Source organism: Tursiops truncatus, chromosome 3, assembly GCF_011762595.2.
Source record: "Tursiops truncatus isolate mTurTru1 chromosome 3, mTurTru1.mat.Y, whole genome shotgun sequence".
NCBI lineage: Eukaryota > Metazoa > Chordata > Mammalia > Artiodactyla > Delphinidae > Tursiops > Tursiops truncatus.
Genome location: NC_047036.1, coordinates 64,374,937 through 64,402,768, shown reverse-complemented (window position 1 = coordinate 64,402,768; position 27,832 = coordinate 64,374,937). Strand labels below are relative to the sequence as shown.

The 27,832-nt window shown below is 35.0% G+C and overlaps 1 protein-coding gene across 10 annotated transcripts in view; it reads left to right on the top strand.

Moving 5' to 3' along the window:
- Window positions 1-27,832, top strand: part of SSBP2 (single stranded DNA binding protein 2) — a 298,141-nt gene that overhangs the window by 185,501 nt on the left and 84,808 nt on the right. For 8 of the 10 annotated variants that reach the window (XM_073802267.1, XM_073802263.1, XM_033852981.2 and 5 more), the window contains one exon: window positions 22,638-22,727. The exons of the other annotated variants lie outside the window; for them this stretch is intronic. In XM_073802267.1, coding sequence (XP_073658368.1) covers window positions 22,638-22,727 — 90 coding nt within the window. The remainder of the gene's footprint in view (window positions 1-22,637; window positions 22,728-27,832) is intronic. 10 annotated transcript variants of the gene reach the window in all.

The window sequence follows — 27,832 nt, the reverse complement described above, 5'->3', positions numbered from 1 at the left end:
TTACACAATACCACATCATCTTGATTACTGTAGCTATATAGGGAGTCTTGAAATCACTTAGTGTGAGTCTTCTAACTTTGTTCTCCCCCCCACCCCCAATTTCTTTGGCTATTCTAATTTTTTTACATTTCCGTATAAACTTTAGAATTAACCCATCAATTTTACATAAAAAACCTGCTGTGGTTTTGATTTGGGATTGCATCTATAGCTCAATTTGGGGTAAGTTGATATCTTGAAAATATAGAGTCTTCTATTCCATGAACATGTCACATCTCTTTAAGTCTTCAATTTCTCTGAGCAGTATTTTGTAGTTTTCACTGTACAGATCTTAAACCTATTTTGTTCTGTTTATCCTAAGTACTTATTTTTTTGATGTGATTGTTGATGTTTTTTAAATTTTATTTTGCGATTATCAGTTCATAGCATAGTGAAATTTAATCAGTTTTTGTATATTGACCTTATATCCTTTGATCATACTAAATTTATTTATTCTAGGTACTTTTTGGAAGCCTCCTGTGTACTTGATCTTTTTATGCAGGTCTAGAATTTTGTTGGTGGAAATGTTTTTAAGAATTCAGTTTATGTATTAGATGTAGAGATATTTAGATTTTCTATTTTTTTTAAGGTCAGTTGTGGTCATTTTTTTCTCTCAAGGTGTTTGTTCATTTCTTCTGTGTTATCAAATTTATTGGCATACAGTTATTCATAATATTCCCTTTTCATGTCAGTAAGATAACTATTACTATACTTTGGTAAGGGTGACTTATGTCTTCTCTACTTTCTTGAGTCTGGTTTATCAATTTTATTGAATTTTCAAAGAACCTGCTTTTGGTTATATTTTCTTTTTAAAAATATTCTACTTTATTGATTTCTGCTTTTGTCTTCACTGTTTCCTTCCTCTGCATACTTTGGCATTAATTTGCCCTTGTTTCTCTAGCTTTTTAACATGGAAGTTTTGGTCATTGATTTTAAATTTATTTATTTATTTATTTATCTTTGGCTGTGTTGGGTCTTCATTTCTGTGCGAGGGCTTTCTCTAGTTGCAGCGAGCGGGGGCCACTCTTCATTGTGGTGTGCGGGCTTCTCACTGTCGTGGCCTCTCCTGTTGTGGAGCACAGGCTCCAGACGCACAGGCTCAGTAGCTGTGGCGCACGGGCCTAGTTGCTCCACAGCATGTGGGATCCTCCCAGACTAGGGCTCGAACCCGTGTCCACCACATTGGCAGGCAGATTCTCAACCACTGCGCCACCAGGGAAGCCCTGGTCATTGATTTTAAATCATCTTTTCTTATTTAATATTTAATGAATACATTAACTCTATAGCACTGCTTTAGCTACATCCACAAATTTGTATATATTCTATTTTTATTATCAATCAGTATAAAGTATTTTCTAATTTCTCATGTAATTTCTTCTTTTATGCTTATATTATTTAGAAGAATATTGATTTCTAAATGTATGGAGTTTTTTTAAATAACTTTTTGTTTTTAATTACTAATTCAATTTCATTGCTGTCAGATAACATATGTTGTATGTTTTCTTTTAAAATTTATTGAGACTTGTTTTATGGCCCAGCATATGGTCTATTTTGGTGAATGCTTCAAGAGTACACATTGAAAAGAATGTGTATTCTACTATTGTTGAGTGTAGTATTTTATATTCAATTAAATTTAGTAGACTTACAGATTTATTCTATTCCTTTACAGCCTTATGATTTTCTCTGTACCTATTCTATCAAACATTGAGAAATGTTAAAATTTCTATCTACCTATAATTGTGAGCTTGTCTATTTCTCTTTTCAGTTCTGACAATCTTTGTTTCTTGCATTTTGAAGCTCATTAACTAGGTGCTTGTACCTTTAGGATTGTTTTGTCTTTTTGGTCCATTTACTCTTATTATTATAAAACTGTTCCTCTTTATCTCTGATATTCCTTGTGCTGAAGTCTAATCTATCTGATATTTATATAGATACTCCAGCTTTCTTACAATCTTTGAAGGTAAGTCCTTTTCTATGCCTTTACTTTTAACTTATATGTATCTTTATATATAAAGTGTGTTTCTTGGAATAGCATGTTCGGATCTTGTTTTATTACCCACTCTGAAATCTATGTCTTTTCATTGCAGTGTTTAGACCACTTACATTTAGTGTAATGATCTGTATTTTGGGGTTGTCTACTATCTTGTTTTCTATTTGTCCCATCTAATCTTTGTCCTTCTTTTCCTTTACATTTGACTTTTTTTCTGATTTTTTTAGTATTTAGTTTTTGATATTCCATTTTATCTCCGCTGTTAGGTATACTTCTTTATTTTACTTTTTTTAGTGATGCTCTAGAGGTTACAATATCTGAAATATGCTTTTCCTTAAGAAAAAAAAGCTCAAACTTAGAAAATTATTGCTGATTTGGACTGTGCACATCATTGATTAATCAATTACCAGAATTTTGAACTAGGAAGGTTGTAGTTTGAAGATGTCATTTTAAAGCAAAAATTAATGAGTACTACTTTACAGAGTTCCCTATTAATTTTTCAGATTTGTCTTTGTATTATCACTTCTTCCCTTGTATTAAGGAACATTCTTTTTATCAAACAGACTTTGTCCTTTCAGATGTACATTCCCAACATAATCTTGGCCCTCTATACTCCTGGAAATACTACTCTTCACTCATTAGTTGACAGCTTACTTTTTATAGCAACTGTTTCAAATAGCTCCTTTCCAAATGTGCTCAATTTCAGCTTCTCTCAAAATAGCCGATAACTTCATATCCTTTTTGACAGAGAAGACCAAGATGGACCAAGACCATCTGGAATGAACGTCATGATATACTGCTTTCACCTCAACTAATTTCTACTTTCTTTACCAGTAGATGATGATAATCTTGTCCTTCCTTGCTGTCTCAGAAGAGAGGTACTTCTTCCCTTTCTAAACTATGCTTTAAATTTCATTTCTTCATCTCTTAGAGGTCCTGCTCTCCTGATTTATCATTTTCTTGCACACTTTCCCCATCTAAATAAAACCTCCAGTTCACTGTCTTGTTCCTTTAAACTACCTTATGATTTCTGAACTGTCCTTCTTAGCTAAGATTTTTAAATGAGTAGTCTTTAGCTACTACCTGTATTTCCTAGCAACTTCCTTCCTTCTTCACACCTTGTACTATAGCTTTCACACTACAACCTAACTGTAATTATATTTCTTTGCCTTGTTAATTCTTACTTACTTCAACACTAAGCTTCAGAATAATAATTTCCAAGAAGACTTCTCTAAACTCCCCAGATGGACTCTTTGTGAATTTCTCTTTCTTATTAGTGTGTCTAGTTCCCACTTTACACTATATTTATTCCTTTAGAGCTGTAATCATGTCTTAGTTATATTTGCAGTGTTTGATATATAAGTTCATAATTAATTGTCTTAATTGAAGTGAAAGTATCTTTTCCTTTCCTAAAACTTTTGATCAATGTGTCATTCAACATTTTTAATATTCCACTTGAAATTGTCTCCTCTCTTGCCTTCTAAAACTTTCTGGTTTATTCCCTCAAAATTCTTTTTTGAGAGCCTATATTTGCCAATATTAGCTTAGCACCATAAAATTACCATTATATATATTTATGTAGCTTTTAGTGAACATATCTTTAACACTTTCTGTGCACCTAGGCACAGGAGATTTAGTGATTGATAAGGCAAAGCTCCTTTAACTGAGAACTTTTTGACTCAAATGAGAGAAAAACACTCAAATGATTATAGTAACTTATACATTACACTATACCAAGTAATTGGCTTTCTCCTATAGGACATGAGGTACCTTCTTTTTTTTTTTAAGGTTTTCATATGAAGAATTGATAGGAGCACATCTGTTCTTATAAAAAGGTGATTATTGGCAGCCTTAAATGTGGACCTAAGGGAAAGGAACAGGAGAGAAACGGGGCTATTGTAACAGTCTTTTATAAAAGATGAGGGAAGACTTAATTTTGACAATGGCAATGGAATGAGGATGGGAAAAATACCAAAGATATTTATCCAGCTTTGTTCTTTCATCCATGTTACAGTTGTGTGTTTCCCCACTGGACTCTCAAACACCTCTACTTGTATATCAACTCAAACTAGAAATAAATAATGAGAGAAACAATAGCTAATATTTACTGATCCCTTACTTTGTGTCAGGTATCATTTTAACTGCTTTATATGCATTAACTCATTATTCCTCCAACAAATCTATATGATAGGTACTATTATTATGCACTTTTTCTGAAGTAGGAACCATTGCTCTGAGAGTTTCAGTAACTGACCAGTGTCACACAGGATCCATGTTCTTCTGTTTTGTTTTTTTAACCATAGTACTATATTGTCTGAAACCTGAATTGATTGTTTCTCTCCTGGCTTCTCTTCTGTGTTCATTCTTTGTATCACCATTTCTGCCATCCACTTTTCCAGCTGAAAACCTGGATAATTTTATTTTTTTATAAATTTTTTTTTTTTTTTGGCTGTGTTGGGTCTTCATTGCTGCGCACAGGCTTTCTCTAGTTGCGGCAAGCGGGGGCTTCTCTTGTCATGGAGCATGGGCTCTAGGTGCTCAGGCTTGAGTAGTTGTGGCTCACGGGCTCTAGAGCACAGGCTCAGTAGTTGTGGCACATGGACTTAGTTGCTCCGCAGCATGTGGCATCTTCCCAGACCAGGGCTCAAAACCATGTCCCCTCCATTGGCAGGCAGATTCTTAATTACTGCGCCACCAGGGAAGTCCCAAAACCTGGGTTATTTTAAATACTGGTATCACTGCTTTCAGTTTTAACTTGTTCTTCTTTCCTCTTTTTACTGCCAAAGAAATATCACTGTCATCATGTTACTGAGTTGCTTCATATCTTTGAGACATATAATAACTCTCTGTTACTCATTAAATCAAATATATCTTGATATATTTCCCAGAATTCCCAGCAACTGGTCCTAGCTCATATATACAACTCTTTTTTCCCCTGATTACCAGGGAGGGACTAATTTCCTATCTTCTATAGTTTCTCTGTAGTTCATTGCTTCCTTTGTGCATTTTTCCATGTTCTTATTCTGGGCTGAATTTTTATTTATTTACTTTTATTCCTTTCTATCAATTAACTTTCCTTCAAGATTCAGCTTAACCATGATTATCTTCCGTGAAGTTAATCCAATGGTTGGTTGCTTTCCTATTAATGTGAGTTCCTATAGTACTTATAATAAGCTGTGTTCTGAATTACCTGTGCCTTTGGTGAGATACTGGTCTCCTGGATATTGCAAAAAGGACTGAGACTTCTCTGGGGATCACCTTATCAGAGCTGCATCAGGGAGTTAGTGTGTGGGGGATAGGTGGTGGTACCTCAACTTAGGTATGAATACCCATGTTTCTCACAAACATATAAGCAATATGTAGTATTTTGCCAAGGCAATGAAATACAATACAGTTTATGAAAACTTCTTCCCCAACCTAAATGGTATTTGTTTCCTTATATCTCTCTTTACTTTCCACTTCAATGCAATTTCGGGGGTTAGAATGCACACAATATAGTTGGTTTTACCCCATAGCTATGTTTTTACCATTACATATTATACTTGATTATATGCATTACCTTACACTATTAAATAATTATTTCTTACTTTTTCTTTTCTGCAATAAGCTTAAGAATAGAATCTTACATGCCACTTTACTCAACTACATCTTTCAAGTACCAAGTCTAAAATAGAAACATAATATGGGCTTCCCTGGTGGCGCAGTGGTTGAGAGTCCGCCTGCCGATGCAGGGGACACGGGTTCGTGCCCCGGTTCAGGAAGATGCCACATGCCGCGGTGCGGCTAGGCCCGTGAGCCATGGCCACTGAGCCTGCGCGTCCGGAGCCTGTGTTCTGCAACGCGAGAGGCCGCAACAGTGAGAGGCTCGCGTACCGTACACACACACAAAAAAAAGAAACATAATAAATATGTTTGTAAATTTCAAATGGAGCAAAAATAAGTTCCCTATATTTATTACTGTGCAGTAATAAATCTAAAACATCTAATATTTCTATACCCTTTCCCATCACCTAATATATATATTTAAGCTATGAACTTTCTCTAAGTACTGCTTTAACTATACCTTACAAGTTTTGATATGGAGGGCTTTTGTAGTTCAAATCTAAACAATTTTCCATTGTGATTTTATATATTTAGAAGTATGTATTTTCAGTTTCTAAAAGTATACAGTTTGGAATAATAAGTTTTATTTCAAATTTTATTGCATTGTGTTCAAAGAATATAATCTATATCATATATATTCTTGGCTTTTTTATGCCTCTTTGTGGCCTAGTTTATGATCAATTTTTTATGAATATCCTAAGAGTGTTTGGAAAAAAAATGTATTTTCTATCTGTGGGAGCTGGGTCTTATAAATGTCCATTAAATCAAGCTTGTTAATTATGGTCAAATCTAAGTTTTAGTTTGTTTAAATATATCAGTTTCTGAGAGGTCTCTTAATCTCTCACTGTGATGATGGATTTGTAATTTTGTAATCCTGTTTTGCTATATGTATTTTAAAAATATACTGCTAGATGCATTAAGGATCATTATAACTTGCTTGTAAATCATTCCTTTTATTCTTGAGATCCTCTTTTTATCTACTGATGCTTTTTATTTTTAGACAAAACATCTAGTCTTATCTAGTTGAGTAATCACCAGTAGTGATTTCACAATGAAATAAATGGTTATTTTATGGATCCATTTTCAAAATGGTGTTTAAAATGAAGTTAACTTAATGGCGATATGTGATTGGCAACCATATATTAGAACTTGATCTTGAAAATGAATTATGTGGTCATCTTACAGTAGTCAAATTACTATTCAGATGAAATGATGCTAAAAATAAGTTGACATTTCCCATGTAATAGCACCATTGATTCATGTTCATCACCTACAGTGAATGCTAACATGAAGATTGTATAATTTATTTCACTTCAGTGTCCTTTAAAACTGTCCAAGCCTATTTAGAAAATAGCAAAGCAAGTGCCAGCTACATTGACTTCTGTCAACTTGTCTTCCAGGAACTTGATATGCTTGCTTGACATAAAAGAACATGGGCTAGTTTCGATTTAAGATATTTATTAATTCTGTAAATGACATAACACTTACTTTAGCCAGAACAAAGCATGTCATCATAATAGCATGGATTCAGTTCAGCCATTTTTTACTGACCACACTCCAGGCACAGCTCAGCGCTGAGTATACAAGAGAGGAAAATAGGTCTGACCATATAGGGCTAAGTATTTTCACACTGAACAGAGAAAATCTCAATGTAATATGGTTGGTACTACAAGAGAATTTATGCAAGAGTTACAGAAACCATAAATTCTTATTCATCATTTGCTAATGAAGGTATATATTGCTATAAGTACATGCCTAAGGTAGTGGTCAGTTGTTTTCTCTGTGATGTAAGAAAAATGGAAAAGAAGGACTTAAATGAAAAGAAGTGGGTTTAAAATTCAAGGTCAGTAAGATTGTTAAAGTAGTTAGGGGGTGTGGAATTTCCTTTTTGGAAGTACTCCCTAAGGGCCCAGTTGTTAGTAAATAAATGTTCTTGCTGAATATCTTACACGTTCTAAATTGAACGGATGCTTCTCCCCTCCCCTCCTTGCACTCTTCCCTCCAAATCTGATGCACATCCAATGCTACCTATCTCATTGCATCCTAGCGATGCTTATGCCAGAAATCTGGGTCATCCATGACATGTCCTACTTCCTTACTCCTGTTCTGTTGGCCTTCATCAATCCTGACACTTTTTTACCTTAAAACATTTTTTTTTTTTTTTTTTTTTTTTTTTTTGCCGTACGCGGGCCTCTCACTGTTGTGTCCTCTCCCGTTGCGGAGCACAGGCTCCGGACGCGCAGGCTCAGCGGCCATGGCTCACGGGCCCAGCCGCTCCGCAGCACGTGGGATCTTCCCGGACCAGGCATGAACCCGTGTCCCCTGAATCAGCAGGCGGACTCCCAACCACTGAGCCACCAGGGAAGCCCTAAAACATTTTGAATCCATTCACATTTCTTCTCCACTGCTGCCCAAACACCTCAACATATCACTATGCTACTTCAGAAGGAATCTTCTCTTGCCCCCTCTATTTCATTTTCTCAAGGGGGCTATCAGAGTTACCTATTTAAAACAATAGATCTGATGATCATGTGCTTCTTTCTCAAAACACTTTGTTGACTTTGTATTGGTCCTATGATAAAGTTAAATTCATCTCTCATACCACACATTGGAATCACTGATTCAGCCACACTGACCTTCCTTAATATTTCTTATACTCTGTCACTACCCTGCCCACCCTAAGGTCTTTACTTTTTAATTCTTTTAGTTTGTAATAATTTAATTCTGCTGCCTCACTTTTTTTTTTAACATCTTTATTGGAGTATAATTGCTTTACAATGGTGTGTTAGTTTCTGCTTTATAACAAAGTGAATCAGCTATACATAGACATATATCCCCATATCCCGTCCCTCTTGCATCTCTCTCCCACCCTCCCTATCCCACCCCTCTAGGTGGTCACAAAGCACCGAGCTGATCTCCCTGTCCTATGCGGCTGCTTCCCACTAGCTATGTATTTTACATTTGGTATTGTATATAAGTCCATGCCACTCTCTCACTTCGTTCTCTTTTTTGCCCCTTGATCACCAACACTTTCTTCAGCTCTCTGCTTAAATTTTACTTCTAGGAAATGTTCTATAATCCTCTAAAGTACATCTCCTCCTTTCTTTTTCTAGCATTTATCACTCTGGTAAATAAATATGTGTGTAATTGTCTGTTTCCCCCTCTAAGATCATAAGCTCCTAGGAACAAGAACAAGGTCTACTTGGTATAGTATCAGACATGTAGTGGGCACAAATATTTGTTGGATAACAAGTGCACTAATGAGTGAAAATTATGAGGTCAAAAAATTGATTTAAAAAATATAAATAAACCTAAAACGTCTCAATCATGTCATCACTTTAAACACTTCAAATTTTTGCAATTGAATTCAAAGCCATTTTATGTGGAAGGGCTATTAAAAATTTTTAATTCAAATTTTTTAATCCTTATTAACCACTATTTACAAAACACTATACCAAATGAATTTTGCCTGCTTCCAAAAAGCAAATTTTATCTTGTTTAAGGATAAAAGTTTCTTATCTTGAGAGTATCCAAAAGAATGTGGTACAGTGTCTGAAGGCACACAGTTCCCTAAAAGGAATTTCAGATGTTTTGAGGGGTGTTGGCATACTCTAGAGCCTACTACCACTTTGTAATGTAAGATTTCGTATTTTTATTTTTAAAAGAAGTCATACTAGCTCTTTATGTTGAAACTGTACTTAACCATCCTTTTCTGATAGCTAAATATCTTACATATTTTATATCAGTGAACATCAGTGATTACTGTAGAGCATTGCAGTTGAAGGTTAGAAAAAAATGGTAGATCAAGTTTGGCCAAATGTATCTTAACCACTGTCCCATGAGATTTACTTTTTAAATTAAAGTAAATCTTTAGCATGATTTTCTTTACCTTTGTTTCCCTGTTTTAGTAGAGAGTACCAGTTATTTGCTGAATTTCTCATTTTTTAGTCTAATTAACTGTATATAGGTACTTTTTTTTTTTTTTTTTTTTGCGGTACGCGGGCCCCTCACTGTTGTGACCTCTCCCGTTGCGGAGCACAGGCTCCGGACCTGCAGGCTCAGCAGCCATGGCTCACGGGCCCAGCCACTCCGCGGCATGTGGGATCCTCCCGGACCGGGGCACAAACCCGTGTCCCCTGCATTGGCAGGCGGACTCTCAACTGCTGCACCACCAGGGAAGCCCTATAGGTACTATTTTTAGAATCTTTGATAGGTATTTTTTAGATTATCTCCCTACCAAAACATTACACAGATATAAAAGCACCCTTTGCAGGTATCCCTTAACCTGTGTGTTTATACGTGCTAACATGTTGTTTTGCCTGTGGCCGCAATTAAATACCTCCAAACCCAGTGGCAGAATTAAGCCAAGTTATACTTTATATTAATAAAGATTTAGAAAACTGGTTCAGTGGCTTAGCCCCTGTTTCTAGTTTGGAGGCAATATAAACAAATATTTTCATTTATTATCTTATTATTATTTTCATTTTGTGACTTTTATAATCCATCTGTTATGCCACTTTCAAGAAAACAGTAACTAACACCTTTTAAAACTAAACAATATTTCTGTTCAAGTTACTTTCAAGTTCTCTTTTTATTCATAGTAACAACTTTTGAGGATATGAGATAAATGTTGAAGCTTTAAAAATTAATCTTTGTATGGAAATCATCCTAAAATATTGTGATGCAGTGAAATAATTTAAATTTCCTTTTTTTACACCTATTAAAATTTCTGCTTAAGCATATTTGAACTGTTCATTCTAGGTAAAATTTAAGAACATTTAGAAATTTGTTGTATTAGGTGTATATTGTTTCGGGTCCATGCTAACAATGCTGTTAAAGGAAAAAACTCAGAATTACTGACTTTAAATTTCTTCCTATAGAAGCTGTAAATTACAAAAGAGAAAAAGATATTTCAGAGAAGGTGTGCCTTTTTTGTGTAAACTTTTTAACTGACTCATAAGGGATGTGACTTTTTAAAAGATGAGTATATAATGGTTATCTTCTCCCTGGAAAAATTAAATACACAAACAAAAATTACAATGATTCTTGCTATTGATACAGAGCTATACTTCCATGACTGTAATTTGTTCTATGACAAAGTTTTAAAAAAGAACTTCTTAAATAGAGTTTCTTTGGTCATGCAATCAGAATAAGCGTCCCTTGGATTCTAAGACAAAGCCATTGTAAGATGACAGAGGAAACAATTGAGAGAGGGTGCACAGCAGACCATTGAGAGGAGGTCAGGACAGGTTAGTAGATGTGCCTTGGAGGTCTTAGAGACTGATAGGAGGTAACAGGCTTAGATATGTGCAAATGGTCATCATTAGGATACTAGAGAATGAGTAATGGGAATATTCTGCAGGTGCAAAAAGCTATGCATGGGGGTAGGGGAGGGGGCATGGCAAGAAATAACGAGTAGAGATCTAGACGGATGAACTGTTGGTGTCAAGGGAATCCAACTGCAAATACTGATGACTCGACTGTGGAAATGGAAGTCCAGTGGCAGAATGTACTCCCTCAGAATTAATATGTGGAAAGAACTCAATAGAATGTTTTCCTCTTGTTTCTAAGGCAATGAGATGCTAATTAGATGGGAACTGGGACTGAAAGCCCAGCAAAAGGAAGTAAGAAATGGACCTTTTTCTGGTACAAGGATCCTAGTTTCTTTCAATCAGTGTACTGGGTCAGGGACCATTAGAAAAGTTGACATGATGGTGAATCCTAAACTATGGTTTCAGTTCTCTTTGTATTCTCCCTATCCTAGGAGCTAGCTTGGCTGGAATCTAGATGGGATTGGTGGAGCCTTCAGTTAATAGTTAAGGAGTTATTCCTTTGTGGATAAGAAGAAGGCAGAGTTAGAGTCCCGGCAGGCAGTTGTAGCTGAAGAAAAGATGCTTCGTGTGCCATTCTTCTCACTATGCTTCCCTACTCTTAACTGTGGAAGGGAAATTTTGTGAGATTTGTGAGACCAAGAATACCACAAAAGTAAGCTTTGTTAAACCTGGGAGATACTTTTGTTCATTTTTAATCAGAAGGACAGTTGATTTAATCAAAATCATAGTATTTGCAAACAAGCACTGTGCAACAGGGCAAGTACACTAACCTCTAAGGACACATAGAGTTCCCTAGTTTCTAGATGCCCCATGGAAAATGTTCTTCAAAATGAAATAGTAATTTTGGGGGAGGGGTGTATTAGTTTTCTATTGCTAACTTAACAAACTGCCACAAATTTAGCAGCTTAAAAGTTTATTATCTCACAGTTCTGAAGGTCAGAAGTCTGGGTTGACTAAGCTGTTTTCTCTCCTCTAGGTCTCACCAGGCTGAAATCAAGGTCTGGGCCTGCTGGGTTCTTCCTAGAAGGCTCTGAGAAGAATCCACTTTCAGACTTATGTAGGTTGCTGGTAGAATTCAGTTCCTTGTGGTTGTAGGAGTCGGCCAGAGGCTGCTCTCAGATTCTAGAGACCACCACATTCACAGGCTCCAGGGATTAGGGCATGGATATCTTTGGGGGGCTATTCTGCCTACCACAGAGGAAAACAATTTTTTGCCAAGGGATGATTCTGATTATCCAGTTTCTCTTACCAATAAGAATATCTAGACCCCAAACAACTAGAAGCTTAGGGATTTTTATACTGAATCAATAGTGTAGAAAAGAGACAAAGGCTTCCATCTTTGAGGTCAAAAAGGAAAAAGTAGGGCAATGACTAGAATCTATAACTGTTAAAAACTTGTGAAAGAGGGTAACAACACTAGTATTTCTAACAACTTTTCCTTGTTTTTCCTTTAAACTATGGTATTATGAAATACTGTTTAAGGTTATTTTTATTAAATGTTTGACTAAAATGTTAGTTTGTGGATTGGGGTGGGGAGAGGGTGTTTAATGGAAAAGCTCACAGATAGGCCTATAGTTTGACTTTGTGGCCATAATGCAGGCTTAATGCTGTAATAACAATTTGCCCAACCTCTGAAATTCATATGAAGACAGTAAGTGCTTCTTGATCCCTGAACTTATATGAATGCTAAAAATGGTGTCTTAAATATCCCCATTTTGTTTCATTTTTAAACAGAAAATTTTATATGCTATTTATATGAGTTTCCTTAGTAACTCATAATTTTGAGGAGTAATTGCACTAGCTTCAAAATTCTTTGTGATCAGAATGAATCTGTGCATCTTAGAACATAGTAGGTACCTAATATTTGGGATGCATGTACAGAAGTGAAGATATCACCTAGAACTTAATTGTCCCAGAGCAAATTCTTTATGTCAGCCCTTTTTCTTTCTTTCTTTTTAAATTTAATTTATTGAAAATACGGAGGTGGAGAAGAGTTCATGTGGTAGTGCAGAGTCCCTAAATTCATCTTGGGAAGTACAGTCTTAGCACTTGTTTAAGCTGAATTTTTCTCTACATTACTGCAGATTGGAGCCTCATTTCGTTAGCTTATTTCAATTATATTTTTTTCTACATGTTATTTTGAAAATTTTCAAACCTATAGGAGAGTTTAAAAATAGTACAATGAACACCAAATACCCCTCACCTAACTAAATCTACCAATTTGTTAGCCCTTTTTCTTATAATCTACCTTTTCTGATTAAAGCTGAGTAGAGAATTCAGGGAACCTGATTTCTGAACCATGAAACTGCTGTTTTGAAAATTAACAACTAAATTAAAGGCTGCCTGCTAAAGTCTTCTTTAGCAATGAAATAATCACTGTGTTTATCAGGGTCTTTTTGCATTTCTCTTGCATTTAAAACATTTTTTAGCACCTGTAGCTGCTTCGCTTCTGCTGCCTGTCATATTTCCCACGCTTCTTGGCTTTCATATGAAAAAGTTAACATTTTGTAGAATTTACCAGCCAATCAAAGCACTCTTTTTCTTCTGCATGGCAAACATCAAGCTGTAATACTTAGATCAACTCTTTTACACTTTATGTTTCTAGGAGCTCAGGGGCTACTTATAATTTTGTTTTTAATGCTCTTTCTGGGTCTGTCCCTGTTTTGGAAGCCTAAAGGGTTGAATACTATACTCTGGATAATTGTTTTTGTGAAAGCACATATAAAATATTTCTAAAACAAGCCTAAAAGTACACAATAGTCAGTGATGCTGGTTCTCTGGACTCTAAGAGGGTGACTGAGTGGAGTGGGCTAGGATAGAAGCATGTGGCTCTGGCTCTAAAAATGAACTTGTGAAGACAATGCTAATAAATGCCCAGGATTAATGAAAGTGATTTTTAGATTACTTCTAGGATCTAACTTTCCAAAACAGAAAAACTGGTTCTTCATGGTCTGAAAATTAAAATGTTTCATGTCTTATTAAAATAAGAGTTCTTTTTTTAAGTTAGAAATACTTGCATTTTATTTAACCTTAAATTTTAGGGATTAGGTTTGTCTTAAGTTAGCATTTGGTCTTGTTTTATAGCTATTGACAAAACTGGCAGTGTGTATTTTTAATCTATAATAATTTTTATTTATATTAGAAATATGAAACTTCAGAAAGTGTGTGAATGTTTTATTAAAAAATCAATCAGTTATATCATTCTAACAGTTAATTTTATGTATCCACCCACCATCTTTGGTAGATTATTTTTTACCATTTCCATAATTATAATCATACACCCAATTCTATATTTGGCATGGTTTACATAGCACTATATCATAAATAAACTCCTATGTTTCCCAAATAATTCCACCTGTAACTATGATTTTTAATAGTTGAAACATGTTCTATCATGTTTAGACACATATATGTTTTATATGTGCTACAATTTATAGAAATATTACATTATTGCTGAATTTGGGGGTTACCTCGAATATTTCTTACTATAAATATATGACAGTGAACATATTTTATGCATACTGTTTTTCTCATAGTTCAGGATTTATATTTGGATAGTGTCTGAACAGAAGGATTACTTAGTTAAAACTTATTAATTTTTTTATAGCACATGATATATACATGAAGTGTGCTTTCTACAAGTGTACCAACCAGGTTCCCATGCCACTAATAACCTATTAAAATCCTGTCCTATCAAGATTCCTAAGCATATTTCCCAAGTTATCAATAATATCATAACTATTTACTTAGTTGCTAAAAACATTTGCAAAGAATGACCCTTTAAGGTTTGCCAGATCTTTGCTTTACATCTATTAACTGAAAAGATTTCCCCCCAACTTTCTAGCATTAGAAAAGAATAACCTACGTATGATCATTGAAAAGGTTCATCTCACTCTAGGCAAGAAATTTAAAGATCAGTACCTAGAAATGGAATGGAAACATTTGGGAATTATAAATATCAAGAAAACATTCTTCAAATCTTTAGAAGAGAAAAACAGATTACACCCCAAGGAACAAAAATCAGGATGGCATCAGACTTCTCTGGAACAGTAAATACCGGACAATGGTGGTGTCTATAGTTTTTATGAGAGTCAAAAAAAGACATTTGCACATATAAGGATTTCGAAAATGATATTCATACATCCTCTAGCCAACTAAGAAGTATATAAAAATTAAAACTCGTGAGTAGCACAGTTATGTTATTGTTTTAAACTGATAGGGAAAAAAAACTAGACAAAATTGGAGTTGTTTTTGATACTGAAAGTATAATTGTAAAACTGAATGTAGAGGTCAAAAATTATTACTGAAAGCAGAGACGATGAAAACAAAAAGTTTATGCCTAAAACTCCAGATGTTTATAGTAAGGGTTAGGAAATGGAAGAGGGAGATGTAGAATAGGAAGAGAAAGCTAACTTCATTTTTCATAAAGAAACATAAACGATATTGTTTGTCTTAACGTTGGTACCTTTAAAGCTTAAGATAAAAAAAAGTTTCTTTTTTCTAATTTTAAAGGACATCTCATTAGATGCATATGAGGGTGCTTTTCTGCTAACAAGTGAAACAGGTAGATAAAATACAGCATAAAGTTTAAAAATAAATGGACGGGAGATGATTTGATATATGAACACACAAAAAAGCTGAGTTTGCAATCTCAATTTTGGGCAAAATAGATTCAAGGCAGTGATTATTAAACATGAAAAAGAAAGGAGAAATGGACAAGCAACAATAATAGGGTATTATATATATTTGAAAGAGCAAGGGGACAAAAATTAGAGATAATATAAAGATATTATGCAAATGGATAAAAATGTAGAGCAGGAACATGGATATTTTATTAAATATTCCTGGGAAATTATGAAAATTGGTCATTGATTAGACCACAAAAAATTATTCAACAAATTCCTAAATACAGAAGTTGTATAGTATATCTTACCTGGACACAATTGGGAAAGTTAGAAATTAAAAAGGAAAATAAAACCTCCAACCATTTGTAAATTAAAGTATATCTTTGGTTAAATCTACAAGGTTTGATATTGGTGTCCTCGTTTTTTTCTAAATCATTTAATCAGTATAATTTTGGTTTCCAGTTATATCCAGTAACTCTTTGGGAAATCGAAATTATACTATTGGATGATTTAGGAAAAAAATCATGAACACTACCATCAAACCTTGCAAATGCAATCAAAGGTAAATTCAGAGCAAAATTTACAGTTTTATATTCTTTATATTTAAAAAAAGAAAATAAATTAGTTACTAATCTATTAAGAATTTTGAAAATGAACGAAACCTTTTTTACAAAAAAGGAAAATAGAGATAATTTTTTAAAGAAGAAAACATATTAATTGAACAGAAAAAGAAAGGGAACTAATAGAACAATTCCTGGCAAAGATAATGATGAGAACACTAATTCAATTTAGGAGAGAGAAAACAAGTCATCATCTGTCTAGTGCCAGCAGTTCAGTAAGGCAGTCCAGGGCAGGTGGGCAGGCTGTGCTCCACAAGTCATCCAGAGACTAAGGCTAGTGGGTGCTCTGCCATTGTTCAGGACATTGGTTTTGTAGGCATGACAGAAATTAGATCTCCAGTTAAAAAGTAGGAGGCAGTCTAGAAGTGGTGCATACCTCTTCGGCTCACATTAGTAAGAGCCTAATTCTTGGTGAGAGCAAGGGAGACTGAGCAATGTAGTGTAGCTGGGCTGCCAGGTCTCTGGCTACAGTTCTATTACCATACAAGAAGAGGGAAACAGATGTTTGTGGTCTACTGGCAGTCTCTCACAGCTGCTACAGAGGACCTTTTTAAGCATATGAAAGTGGTGTGTATATGAATAAAACTAAAAATCTCAATGAAATGAAGTTTTCTGGGAAAAATATAAGTGAACAGAATTGAAGTAAATAGAAGTAGAAAATATAAAAAGAATAATGGCCATAATTACTTCCAAAATTGCCTTTGTATTCAGGCAGTTTTACCCACTGCATATTCTTTAACTTTACAAAGTAGATAAACACCATATTATGTAAATTTCTTCAGGGCATTATAAAAGAGTTTACAATCCAGTCCATTTTGAGAAGGTAGCATAATCCTAATGCTTAAATTTGAATAATCCAGCAAGGAATTTTCTAAACCTGTCTCATTTAGAATATAGATGTAAAGATCCTAAATAAAATATTAGCTAATGTAATTCATTAGCCTATTAAAAGGATCATCCATGATGATCAAGCATGACTTATCTCATAAATACAATGATGGTTTAAGAAAACTATCAATATATAATTACTTATATCCCAAAAGAAAAACCAAATGGTACCAATCAAATATGAAAAGGCAAAGTGTCTTTGCCCAAAGAAAACCAGGGGCTTCCCTGGTGGCTCAGTGGTTGAGAGTCCGCCTGACGATGCAGGGAACACGGGTTCGTGCCCCGGTTCGGGAAGATCCCACGTGCCACGGAGCAGCTGGGCCCATGAGCCATGGCCGCTGAGCCTGTGTGTCCGGAGCCTGTGCTCTGCAATGGGAGAGGCCGCAGCAGTGAGAGGCCCACGTACCGCAAAAAAAAAAAAAAGAAAGAAAAAGAAAACCAAATAATACCCATCAAATATGAAAAGGCAAAGTCTCTTTTATTATTCCTAATCTTTGAAAATTGTTTTTAAAATACTAGGCATAGAAATATTTCTTAGTATAATAAAGAACATGTCTTCAACCAACAGCTAAAATATTTAACTGTGCTCTGCATTAAAATTGTGAAGACAGGAAACCTACTACAGGGCCCTGATTAACCACGGTTTTGATTTCTGCAGTTTTAGTTACTCACAGTCAACCAAGTTTTGAAAAAAATTAAATGGAAGATTCCAGAAATAAACAATTCATAAGTTTTAAAATGTGGACCATTCTGAGTCGCATGATGAAGTCTCACTATGTCCTGCTACATCCTGCCTGGGACGTGAATCATCCCTTTGTCCAGCCTGACCCACCCATTAGTCACTTAGCAGCCGTCTGGGTTATCAGATACAGTGTAGTGGTATCACAGTGCTTGTGTTCAAGTCACCCTTATTTTACTTAACAATGGCCCCAAAGCACAATAGTACTGATGCAGGCAATTCAGATATGGCAAAGAGAAGCTGAAAAGGGCTTCCTTTAAGTGAAAAGGTGAAAGTTCTCAACTTAATAAGGAAAGAAAAGCAATTGTATGCTGAGGTTGCTAAGATCTATGGTAAGAAGGAGTCTTCTATCCGTGAAATTGTGACAAAGGAAAAAGAAATCTGTGCTAGTTTTCACACCTCAGACTGCAAAAGTCATGCCCACAGTGCATGCTAAGCACTAGTTAAGGTAGGAAAGGCATTAAAATTTGTGGGTGGGAGACATGAACAGAAAACGTGTTCTGATTGACAGCATTGTGTTGGGCCAGAAAGCATATCGAGCCTCTACAGAGACTTCAGCAAGAGATCCTCTGAAACAAGTGACACCAAGCCATTTACTGCTAGTAAGGGATGGTTACACAGATGCAGGAATAGGTATAGATCAGAAAATATAAAAATTACTAGAAAGGCTGCTGAAGAAGCTGCTGCCGCATTTCTGGCAGAGGTGAGGAAGTTGATTAAGGAGAGAGAACACATTCACATAACTTTTATCACAGTATATTGTTATAATCGTTCTATTTTATTATTAGTTATTGTTAATCTCTTACTGCACCTAATTTATAAATTAAACTTTATCATAGTTATGTATGTATAGGAAAAAACAATATATAGAGAGTTCAGTACTATTGCAGTTTCATGCATCCATTAGAGGTCTTGGAATCTATCTCCACAGATAAGGGAGTCTACTGTATGACCATTTTAAATGTTTCTTAAAAAATACTTATATCTGACTTAAAAATAGTATAAGTGTGTTAATAGTAAAGACAAATAATTCTCTGCCTGGTCTCTTCCTACCTACTCTTACCTTTAATCCTCCTTCCAATTTCTAATAAGGATATCACTATTTTAGTTCCTCTGTTATTACCTTCACAATTTTACATATACTTAAGGTATTTTTTCCTTTTCCACCAAATGGAATTGGTGGAAAATTCCCCAGTGTATAGTTAGGCAGCTGGTTCTGTACCATCCTTAGTAACTAAAACTGTTAGTTATTTAATATGTAGAATCTTGATAAACGCTAATTATGTTTTAATCAATTGCATCTTAATTTTATTTTTAAGCAAAATTTTATTTTATGCCTATTGTTTTGAAACCTCCTTACAGAAGTATATACAACTTTTTTTTTCTACCAGAGGCCACTAGTGATAATAACTAAGGTCAAAATAAGAACTCTTCTAGCTTTTATTTCAGATTTTTATTTAAGAAGGAAAATATAAAATAACAGTATACATCTCTGTTCTTTAAATTCAGAAATAGGGAATTAGAGAATAAAAGTTATTATTAAAATTCAATTATTATATAATAGCATTTAAGAGAAGGGGCAAAATGGGAAATGGTGCTGGCCATATATACAAGAGAAAATAAATAACACAGAGAGGAAGGGGCACAGATTGACTTGTGCCTTCTTATAGGTAGAAAGATATAAAAACAGAAAGTCCAAGAGAGGAGACTTAAACAAAGACAAATATATAGCAACATGAAGAAAGATTTCCTGGTGACTCTTTAAAGTTCATTTTAATATATCCCTGGAAAAGCAAATAATTGTTCCATAATTTAGTTCATTTGAAAACACCAAATTTAATATACTGTATTTATAAAAAGCAGGTAAAAATTATATTAGTGATTTGGGAAAATATTTTAAAAGTAAAGTTTTCACTTCCAAAAAACCTTGAAATTCAAGTCACTTGACAAAGTAAATGATTTAAGAGCAGTTAGAAAATACATATGTGAAAGAATATGTTAAAAGCATACAAAGTAAACTAGTAAAAAGAAAAAATACTTTTAATGATAATTAATATTTTTACATTGCTCCAAAGTCTTATGTATTCAGTTTAGTTAGAAGTATTTTACAGCCATATTATGTATATGTCTTTCTTTTTTACAAGAGAGAGAATATAAAAAGTCAACCCTAAATAATTGTGGATATATTATATATAAAGGATTTTCCATGGTATTCTAATGGGAATTCACACAAATCCAGCAAAACTAATGCTTTGTAGTAGTTCTTAGTATAATTAAATTATTTGCTCTCCTTTTTTAATTCAGTCACAAACCCCCAGAATAATATTATACATACCTTATGAGTTAGAGCCAGCAACAACTTTCTGTGGATCCTCAAGTCATGAGATAAATTTGTCTCATGAGTTGGAAGTAAACTTGAGACAAGTCTCAGAAATTCCAGCAATGAAACCCAAGAAATGTGGTACTTCTCCCATCTACATTAAGCTCTAATCCCCAAAACTTGATTCTTATTTAGCTTACAGTTTCAAAGCATGTATTATTTATTATTGCTACCGTATATAAATGAGCAAGTTAGGCAGTTTGAGAAATATGCTCTTTTACAAAACTTAGAGTACCATTTAGTGTAACTCTTCAGTGTTTATTATCAGACTAGTATTTGTTATTGATCAACATGGTGTACCAAATGGTACTCTAAGCTTGAGTCCACACAGTACAATAAAGGAGGGAATTATCCCTTGTCAATAAATCCCAGAAGAATGGATGGATAATTTAGTTCAAAAATGTGATCCACAAAGTGAAGTTTGGACTGCAGTGCTCTATACCAGTGCTTTGTATTGGGTAAATAAATGGATAATTACTAGTATTCTGTTCACTTCAATTTGTGTCCTTAGGCCAAGCCTAGAAATTACTATTACACCAGAAAACTAAAGCATCGTGCTCTATACTAGAAATTATGTAGCTATACTTGCCAGGCAACAAGAATTGCAGGAGAAATAGCATCTGTGAACAACACTAAGGAGGTGCAGCAATTCACTGAATTCTGTTTTGTTTTTGTAAACCTGCTCAACATTGTAGTATACATTTCTATAAAAGCATAGGTGAGTGTGTTTTACAAACTTGTCTCTTTTTATGTAAGTCTTTTTTATTGCAAAAACAAGTTTCTATTCTGCAATTAATTAGAACAATAGTGACATCCTATGTCTAGCTTTCAGTACTAAGAGCAACTTCCCCATTAAAATAATTGACTGTCAAAGGATGTAGATCAAATCTTTCTTCCTAGATCTGCCTGTAACCATATGTATTTAAACTAAAAGAAGATAAATGTTTGGTGGTAACTTTTTCTCTTACTCTAACATTGTGTATTAAAATTTTATGCAAGTTTAATTAAAATGAAAAACAGTTTGCCTTTCATTTTTTAAAAACGTGAGTGTTGATATTATAACGCAAAATAGAGCCATCTGACAAATGGTAGGTATTCAATTAATGTACACTGAATGAAATTGCATGTTTTTGCTTAAAATGGGATGATAGATTGATGTTTCATCTTAATATCTAAGAAATATTATTTCTCCTTTTATACTTCTATGCTTTATCAGAAGTTTAGAATGTTGGCATTCATAGGTAGCCAACATTTTAGATAACCACATTTAAATCTAGGTTTCCTCAGGAAATACTAAAATCATTGGCTTTCAGTGATAATAACTTCCACTACTATAGAATAAACATGTTTTAGTATTTTTATCAATTTATATATTGGAAAATATATGCTACAAATATACTGAGATATTATATCTTCTAATGGAATATTAATTCATGAATGAATAAACTGATCTACAAGTGAGAAAAGTACAACAAATACACTAGATCCAGGATTTGTTTTGAGTTCTTTTCATAACAGAACTGTTGAATTCATACTGACCTGTCTTCAGCATATTTCTGCTCCCTTCTTGGCTGTTCTTAGTATTTGTAATGTGTCTAACGAGATTGAGGGATGAAATCCATGGTTGTAAAATAGTTGTATGTATTACTGCTCTATGTAAGAGTTAAATCTAAAACCTTGACTTGACTACAAAGAGCCTATACCAAAGTTTTTCATATTCCTATTTCATGAAGCCATAGGATTCCATGAAATAATTTGCAAGTAAAGTAGACTTTGAATTTTTCAATCTGATTTTTTCATAATCTGTTTATCTGAGACTAATCTCTCCAAATCTAATTCCTTTCTCTTATTCAATCTCCTAATTACTTTTTCATCCTCACCACCCTGTTTTTTGCTATCAATTATATTTTGGCTACCAATTATAGTATATCAGAGAGTGAATAATGTGCGTGTTGCCACCTATAGACAGAGAAGTAATTATACTTATTTATGACAGAGAAAAGCATAATCTAAACAGAGTTCTTTTTTCCAACTCCTACAACCACCATTTTCAAACTTGTTACTTAAATATTTATCTATTTGTTGTTGATGTTGCCATTTCAGAAGGCTGTGCCTTAAAATAAAGCATTTACTTAAACTTCTATCACTTTATCATTTTATTTCCCTCTTACATTTTACTCAAATATACTATCTTATTAAAGTTCTGTGATTTCTAAAAGTTTAAAGAGACCTGTTTAAACCAAATAACTTAGTCATATCCTAAACTAACTGCTACATCTTAGTTTACCTCTGGAGTGGGGGAAATTACCAATATTTGTTCCCAGGAATGAAAAGCTTCCCTTCCTACAGTCTATTATCATCAGTCTTTTGTTCTGTGCCTTCGCTGTAATGATATAGGTTTGTTTCTCCTTTATTCTTTGCAGAGTGCTGCAGCAGCTCCCAGTCCAGTGCTAGGAAACATTCCCCCAGGAGATGGCATGCCAGTAGGTCCTGTACCACCAGGGTTCTTTCAGGTACTCAGAGAAACTCTGACTAGGAATGTTAAGGCATAGGAACTCCTGTTCGATTTTATTGAAATATATGAAGGAGAATGAGGCTATTTTAATCCTTAAGGTAAACATAATGCTGTGCAGCCAACTCTTGATTATTCAGAGACCGGTTATCTTGTATGTAGATTAGCCCTTCCTTCCAATATTTTCTTTATTGTCAAATTTTTATTCGTATATTTTACCATTTCACTGTGCAAGTAAGAAAGAAAGGTAGCTGAAATGCAAATTAGCTAAGCTAACTGTGGTGAAGATTTGGTGGGAGAAAAGGCTAATGGATGAGGTTTTGGAATGATATATGGATTTTAACTATCCAAGCCATCCATATCTCCACAGACTAAAGATAATCAAGATTTGGCTGTACTTTCACATTATGGCTAAGTCATAACCTATTCATTTATCAAAATTATAGGCTATAACAAAATATTTTGAGAATCATCTTTGTGGCTTTTAAACTGGAATTTTTATCAATATCATTATATAACATATATAAAATCAGATTTTAAAATACATATGTTAGTATTTTAAATTTGCAACAAGCGCATTTATTTTAGCAAAAGATGATAATGATTTTAGAATTACATCAATTTTATGGCATCTACATTTTTTTTTTTTTTTTTTTTTGCGGTACGCGGGCCTCTCACTGCTGTGGCCTCTCCCGTTGCGGAGCACAGGCTCCAGACGCGCAGGCTCAGCAGCCATGGCCCACGGGCCCAGCCGCTCCGCGGCATGTGGGATCCTCCCAGACCGGGGTACGAACCCGTGTCCCCTGCATCGGCAGGCGGACTCTCAACCACTGCGCCACCAGGGAAGCCCTATGGCATCCACATTAAAATCTGACAGTTTTTTAACCCAAAGCTACATAGATTCTGAAGTTTATTTTTTTTTAACTCCATAGTTAATTTTATAACACCCTTTGAGAAAATTAGGAAGAATTTAGGAGTTAAAAACTGCAGTTGGAAGGAATTAATGTTATATGCTATATTGTTAATGAATTACATCAGGTACTTATAAACTAATTTGTCACTTTAGTGTTTTATATTTTCAGAGTCCTTGATAATCATTTGTTAATTAATACATACCATCATTTCAGTGTAGATCAATGTACTTTATAAATGTGAAAATGGAGAAATAAAATTATAAGTAATTTTCCACAGTACAGCAATTGAATAAAAAAAGTCATAATTAGAACCTAGTACTAAGTCTGAAATGTAAAGTCCTTTAGGATATGCTATTTGTCTGGCTACTGTATATTAATATTCAAAAGTCTTAGAGCTCACATTCTGTCTTGAGGCCCCTTTCTTAAAATCTAGGAACATATTATAACTCTTGGTTATTAATTAAACAATCACTGTTTAAGATAATAATAATAATAGCTAACACTTAGTAACTGCTTACTGTATGCCATGCTTTGTTCTAAATATTTCATGTGTATAAACTCTTAATCCTCACAATAACCTAGGGGTAAAGTAAGTATTATCATCATTACCATTGCACAGATGAAAAAACCAAAGCATGATAAGCAGTTTGCACAAAGTCAGAAAGTCACAGGACGGGGATTCAAGGCAAGGCTTTCTGAACTTCTGCCATTGACTTTACCTTTTAAAGTTCATAGTTGATCGTTACTCATAAAATATTTCTAGCTCATTTTATATTTTTTCCTCATGCTCTTATTTCTCTTACTAAGGATAGATTGGAGTTAGGGAGTAAATCAGAAGAGTTTATCTACTTACAAGAGCTAGCAGAAGCTCTCTAAGTGGCACTTTAAAAAAGAGGCAGTGGGTTGGGAAGGAAGCCAAATTCTTCCTAGGGTTAAGCAAAGATGTATAAACCTATACATTTTCATTTTTACATTTTGTAGAATGAACCATTCTTCCCTTACCTGCCTTCTGCCTGAGTCTTGATAAGAGTAGTTGAAACAGAATTAACTTCTGTTTTAATCCAATTAGATAAACACTTGACTACTACTAGATGCCAGGCACTGTGGTAGGCATATAAAAATGAGTGTGTATAATACGTACCTTCCTGAAGCTCACTGTCTAGCCAGCGAGTCATTATTAAAAATAAATAAGTGTAATACAGCAAGATATGTGCTGTAACAGAGTAAAGTTCTGTGTTGACCTAGAAGAGAGAGCTAAAGTCTGCCTGAACTGGAGCTAAGAGTGGTTTGGAAAAAGTTTTCCAAGAAGACAACAAGCAGAGGAATGATATTCCAGAAAGTGGGAAAAGTGTAAGCAAAAGTGTGGAAGCATCAGAATGACCTGTGCAGAGGCATTCAGGGTAATATGAATGGAAAGTAGAGGGGAGGGCAAGCAGGAATTCCTGGAAATGAAATTGGAAGATAAGCTGTAGCATCTTGAGAAGGGCCTTATATGCCATGTTAAGAACTTGAGTCTTTATTCAGTAGGCATGTAGGAACTGTCAGACATCTTTCAGAAGGGCAGTGACCTGAATTCAAACTACAGATTTAGGCTTTTTTAGGCACCTATGATATAGTTGTATACAAAATCCCTGCCGTTAAAAAACTTACACTGTGGTGAATGAGAGAGAGAGAGAAGGCAATTAGAATTTAGAAAGAAAATGGCTATATTAAATGAGTATTGCGTGTTTTTAGAGCACAGCAGAAGGCCACCAAACCCAATCTTGGGAGAGTCATTGTCAGAAAAATATTGTCAAAACTGTAAATAGGGCTTCCCTGGTGGCGCAGTGGTTAAGAATCCGCCTGCCAATGCAGGGGACACGGGTTCGATCCCTGGTCCGGGAAGAACCCACGTGCCATGGAGCAACAAAGCCTGTGCGCCACAACTACTGAGCCTATGCTCCAGAGCCCGCGAACCACAACTACTGAGCCCACGAGCCACAACTACTGAGCCCACCATGCCACAACTGCTGAGCCTGCACACCTAGAGCCTGTGCTCCTCAACAAGAGAAGCCACTGCAATGAGAATCCCGTGCAACGCAAGGAAGAGTAACCCTGGCTCGCTGCAACTAGAGAAAGCCTGTGCACAGCAGCAAAGATCCAACGCAGCCAAAAATAAATAAATAAAATAAATTTTTAAAAAAATAAAAAGAGAAAATAACAGGCATGAATTCCAATTGAGACTATGCTAATAACCAGAAAGTTGGGGGGGGGGAAGTAAATAAAATCCAAATTGGCATCTAAAGATGAATTAGGCAAAGGAAGCAGAGAGATATGGAAAGAATATTCCAGGAAAAGGGAAAAAAATTTATGAAGACCCAGACAAGAAAGGAGAGAGACCAAATAATTCCCCAAAATCAGAGCTTAATTAGCTAAAGGGAGAATGGCTGGTGATGAGGCTCCAGGGTAACCTTGAGGAGCCTTGTAGGTTAGTTGAGTTTGAACTTGATCTTAAGGGCAGTAATAAGCTATTGAAGGACTTTAAGCAGGAAACAGGCATGTTCATATTTGCGTTTATAGAAAAATCACTCCAGTTATAGGGTGTAGCGTGGATTGCAGAGGGACAGGTTTGAAAGTAGGGAGACTATTTAGGAGGCTATTACAGTAATCTAGGTGAGATTTGATGACAGGGACCACAAAATGAGGAGTAGGTTTGAGGTAGGACAGATGAAGAGGTTCCTGTGGGACCTCCAATTAGAGATATCCCTTAGGCTGATGAACATACAGGTTTGAAGCCTAAGACAGTGATCTAGGCTAGAGATAAAAATTGCAGGATTGTCATCATATCAAGGACCTGAATCCACAGACGTAGATCGATTGTCCAGGGGGAAAGTACAGAATGAGAGAGTAAAGGGGTATACACCTGGACTCAAAAAACACTGACCCTTGAAAGAAGAGCAAAAACAACAGAACCCATTAAAGAGACTGGTGCAGACTGTCAGCTGGTTGGCTGTGACAGTAGCTCAAGAAAGAGACTCTGTGGACCTACTTAAGAACAGTGGCAGCAGGACTGGGGAGGAAGAAGCTATGCCTAGTATGTTTGATAGGCCTTAGTTGATTAACCAAGTTAGGGGTAGAAGGGAAAGAGTTGGAGGAATCAAGCATGACTCTGAGGTTCCTACTTAAGGCCCCTGGAAAATTTTCATGTCTTAATCTAAGTTAGGAAAGATAGCGGGTAGAAAAAGTTTTAGATATGTTTGAGCATGATAAATGTCGTTCCTTTTTATCCAGGGTGACCATTCCAGCTAATCTTTTAAATACTTGTTTCCCCTATTCAGTAGGCCTAAGTATGGCCAGTCTCCGTAGAAATGCCTCTCAGAAATATTGGAAAGCTCAAGTCATCAAACTTTTGAAAAAGAAATAGTATGTTACCTTTGGTACCTGTCATAATGAGATCAGGGTACTCAAATGTTTCCTAAATATCAATATCGGTTTCCTATCCTTCATCATGATTCTGACCACAACGCTTGTTGTTAATGAAGAGCAGCTACCTTCTATAAATAGAAATAGCACCATGACAATCATAATTCAAGTCCAAACGCCAGTTTCTAATCCAGTTCCATAGAGATAGTGATGTCCAAGAATTATCCAGAGTATGAAAATAGTTTTGAATCCCCGTTCTTATTTGGGGATGGCTGGATGGGACTAGACCAGGAAAAGACTGAGCCTATTAGAATTTAATGAATAAAGGAAAGTAAAGCAAGAAGAAGTTTAATTAACACGTAAAGCTTCACCAGCTTCAACAGTTCTGAGCTCTACTCACTGTGTGATCCTACCATAAGAAATACATTGAAAACATTCTCCTAAATAGACAAACATTCTCGTTTTATCCCTGTTTACACTGCAGAACAAGCCCCCTCTTTTCCATTATAAGTATAGACTTACATATATTACCAAGTGGAATTATTACAAACTCTAAATTTGTGAATTCATAACAACTGCATTTGAATAATAGCAATTAACTCAAACTCCAAAATAAATAGTTACGATTAATACCCCATACATTTAATAAGTCCATCCTGGAAGACGGTCTCTAGATTAGCATCTATCAACCATGTTGATATCCGTCACATCTATTTGTGACAGATATCAGCATGGTTCAGACTTAAACCTTGACCTTTTTTAATTGAAATGGGAGTGCTTCTATTGTTGA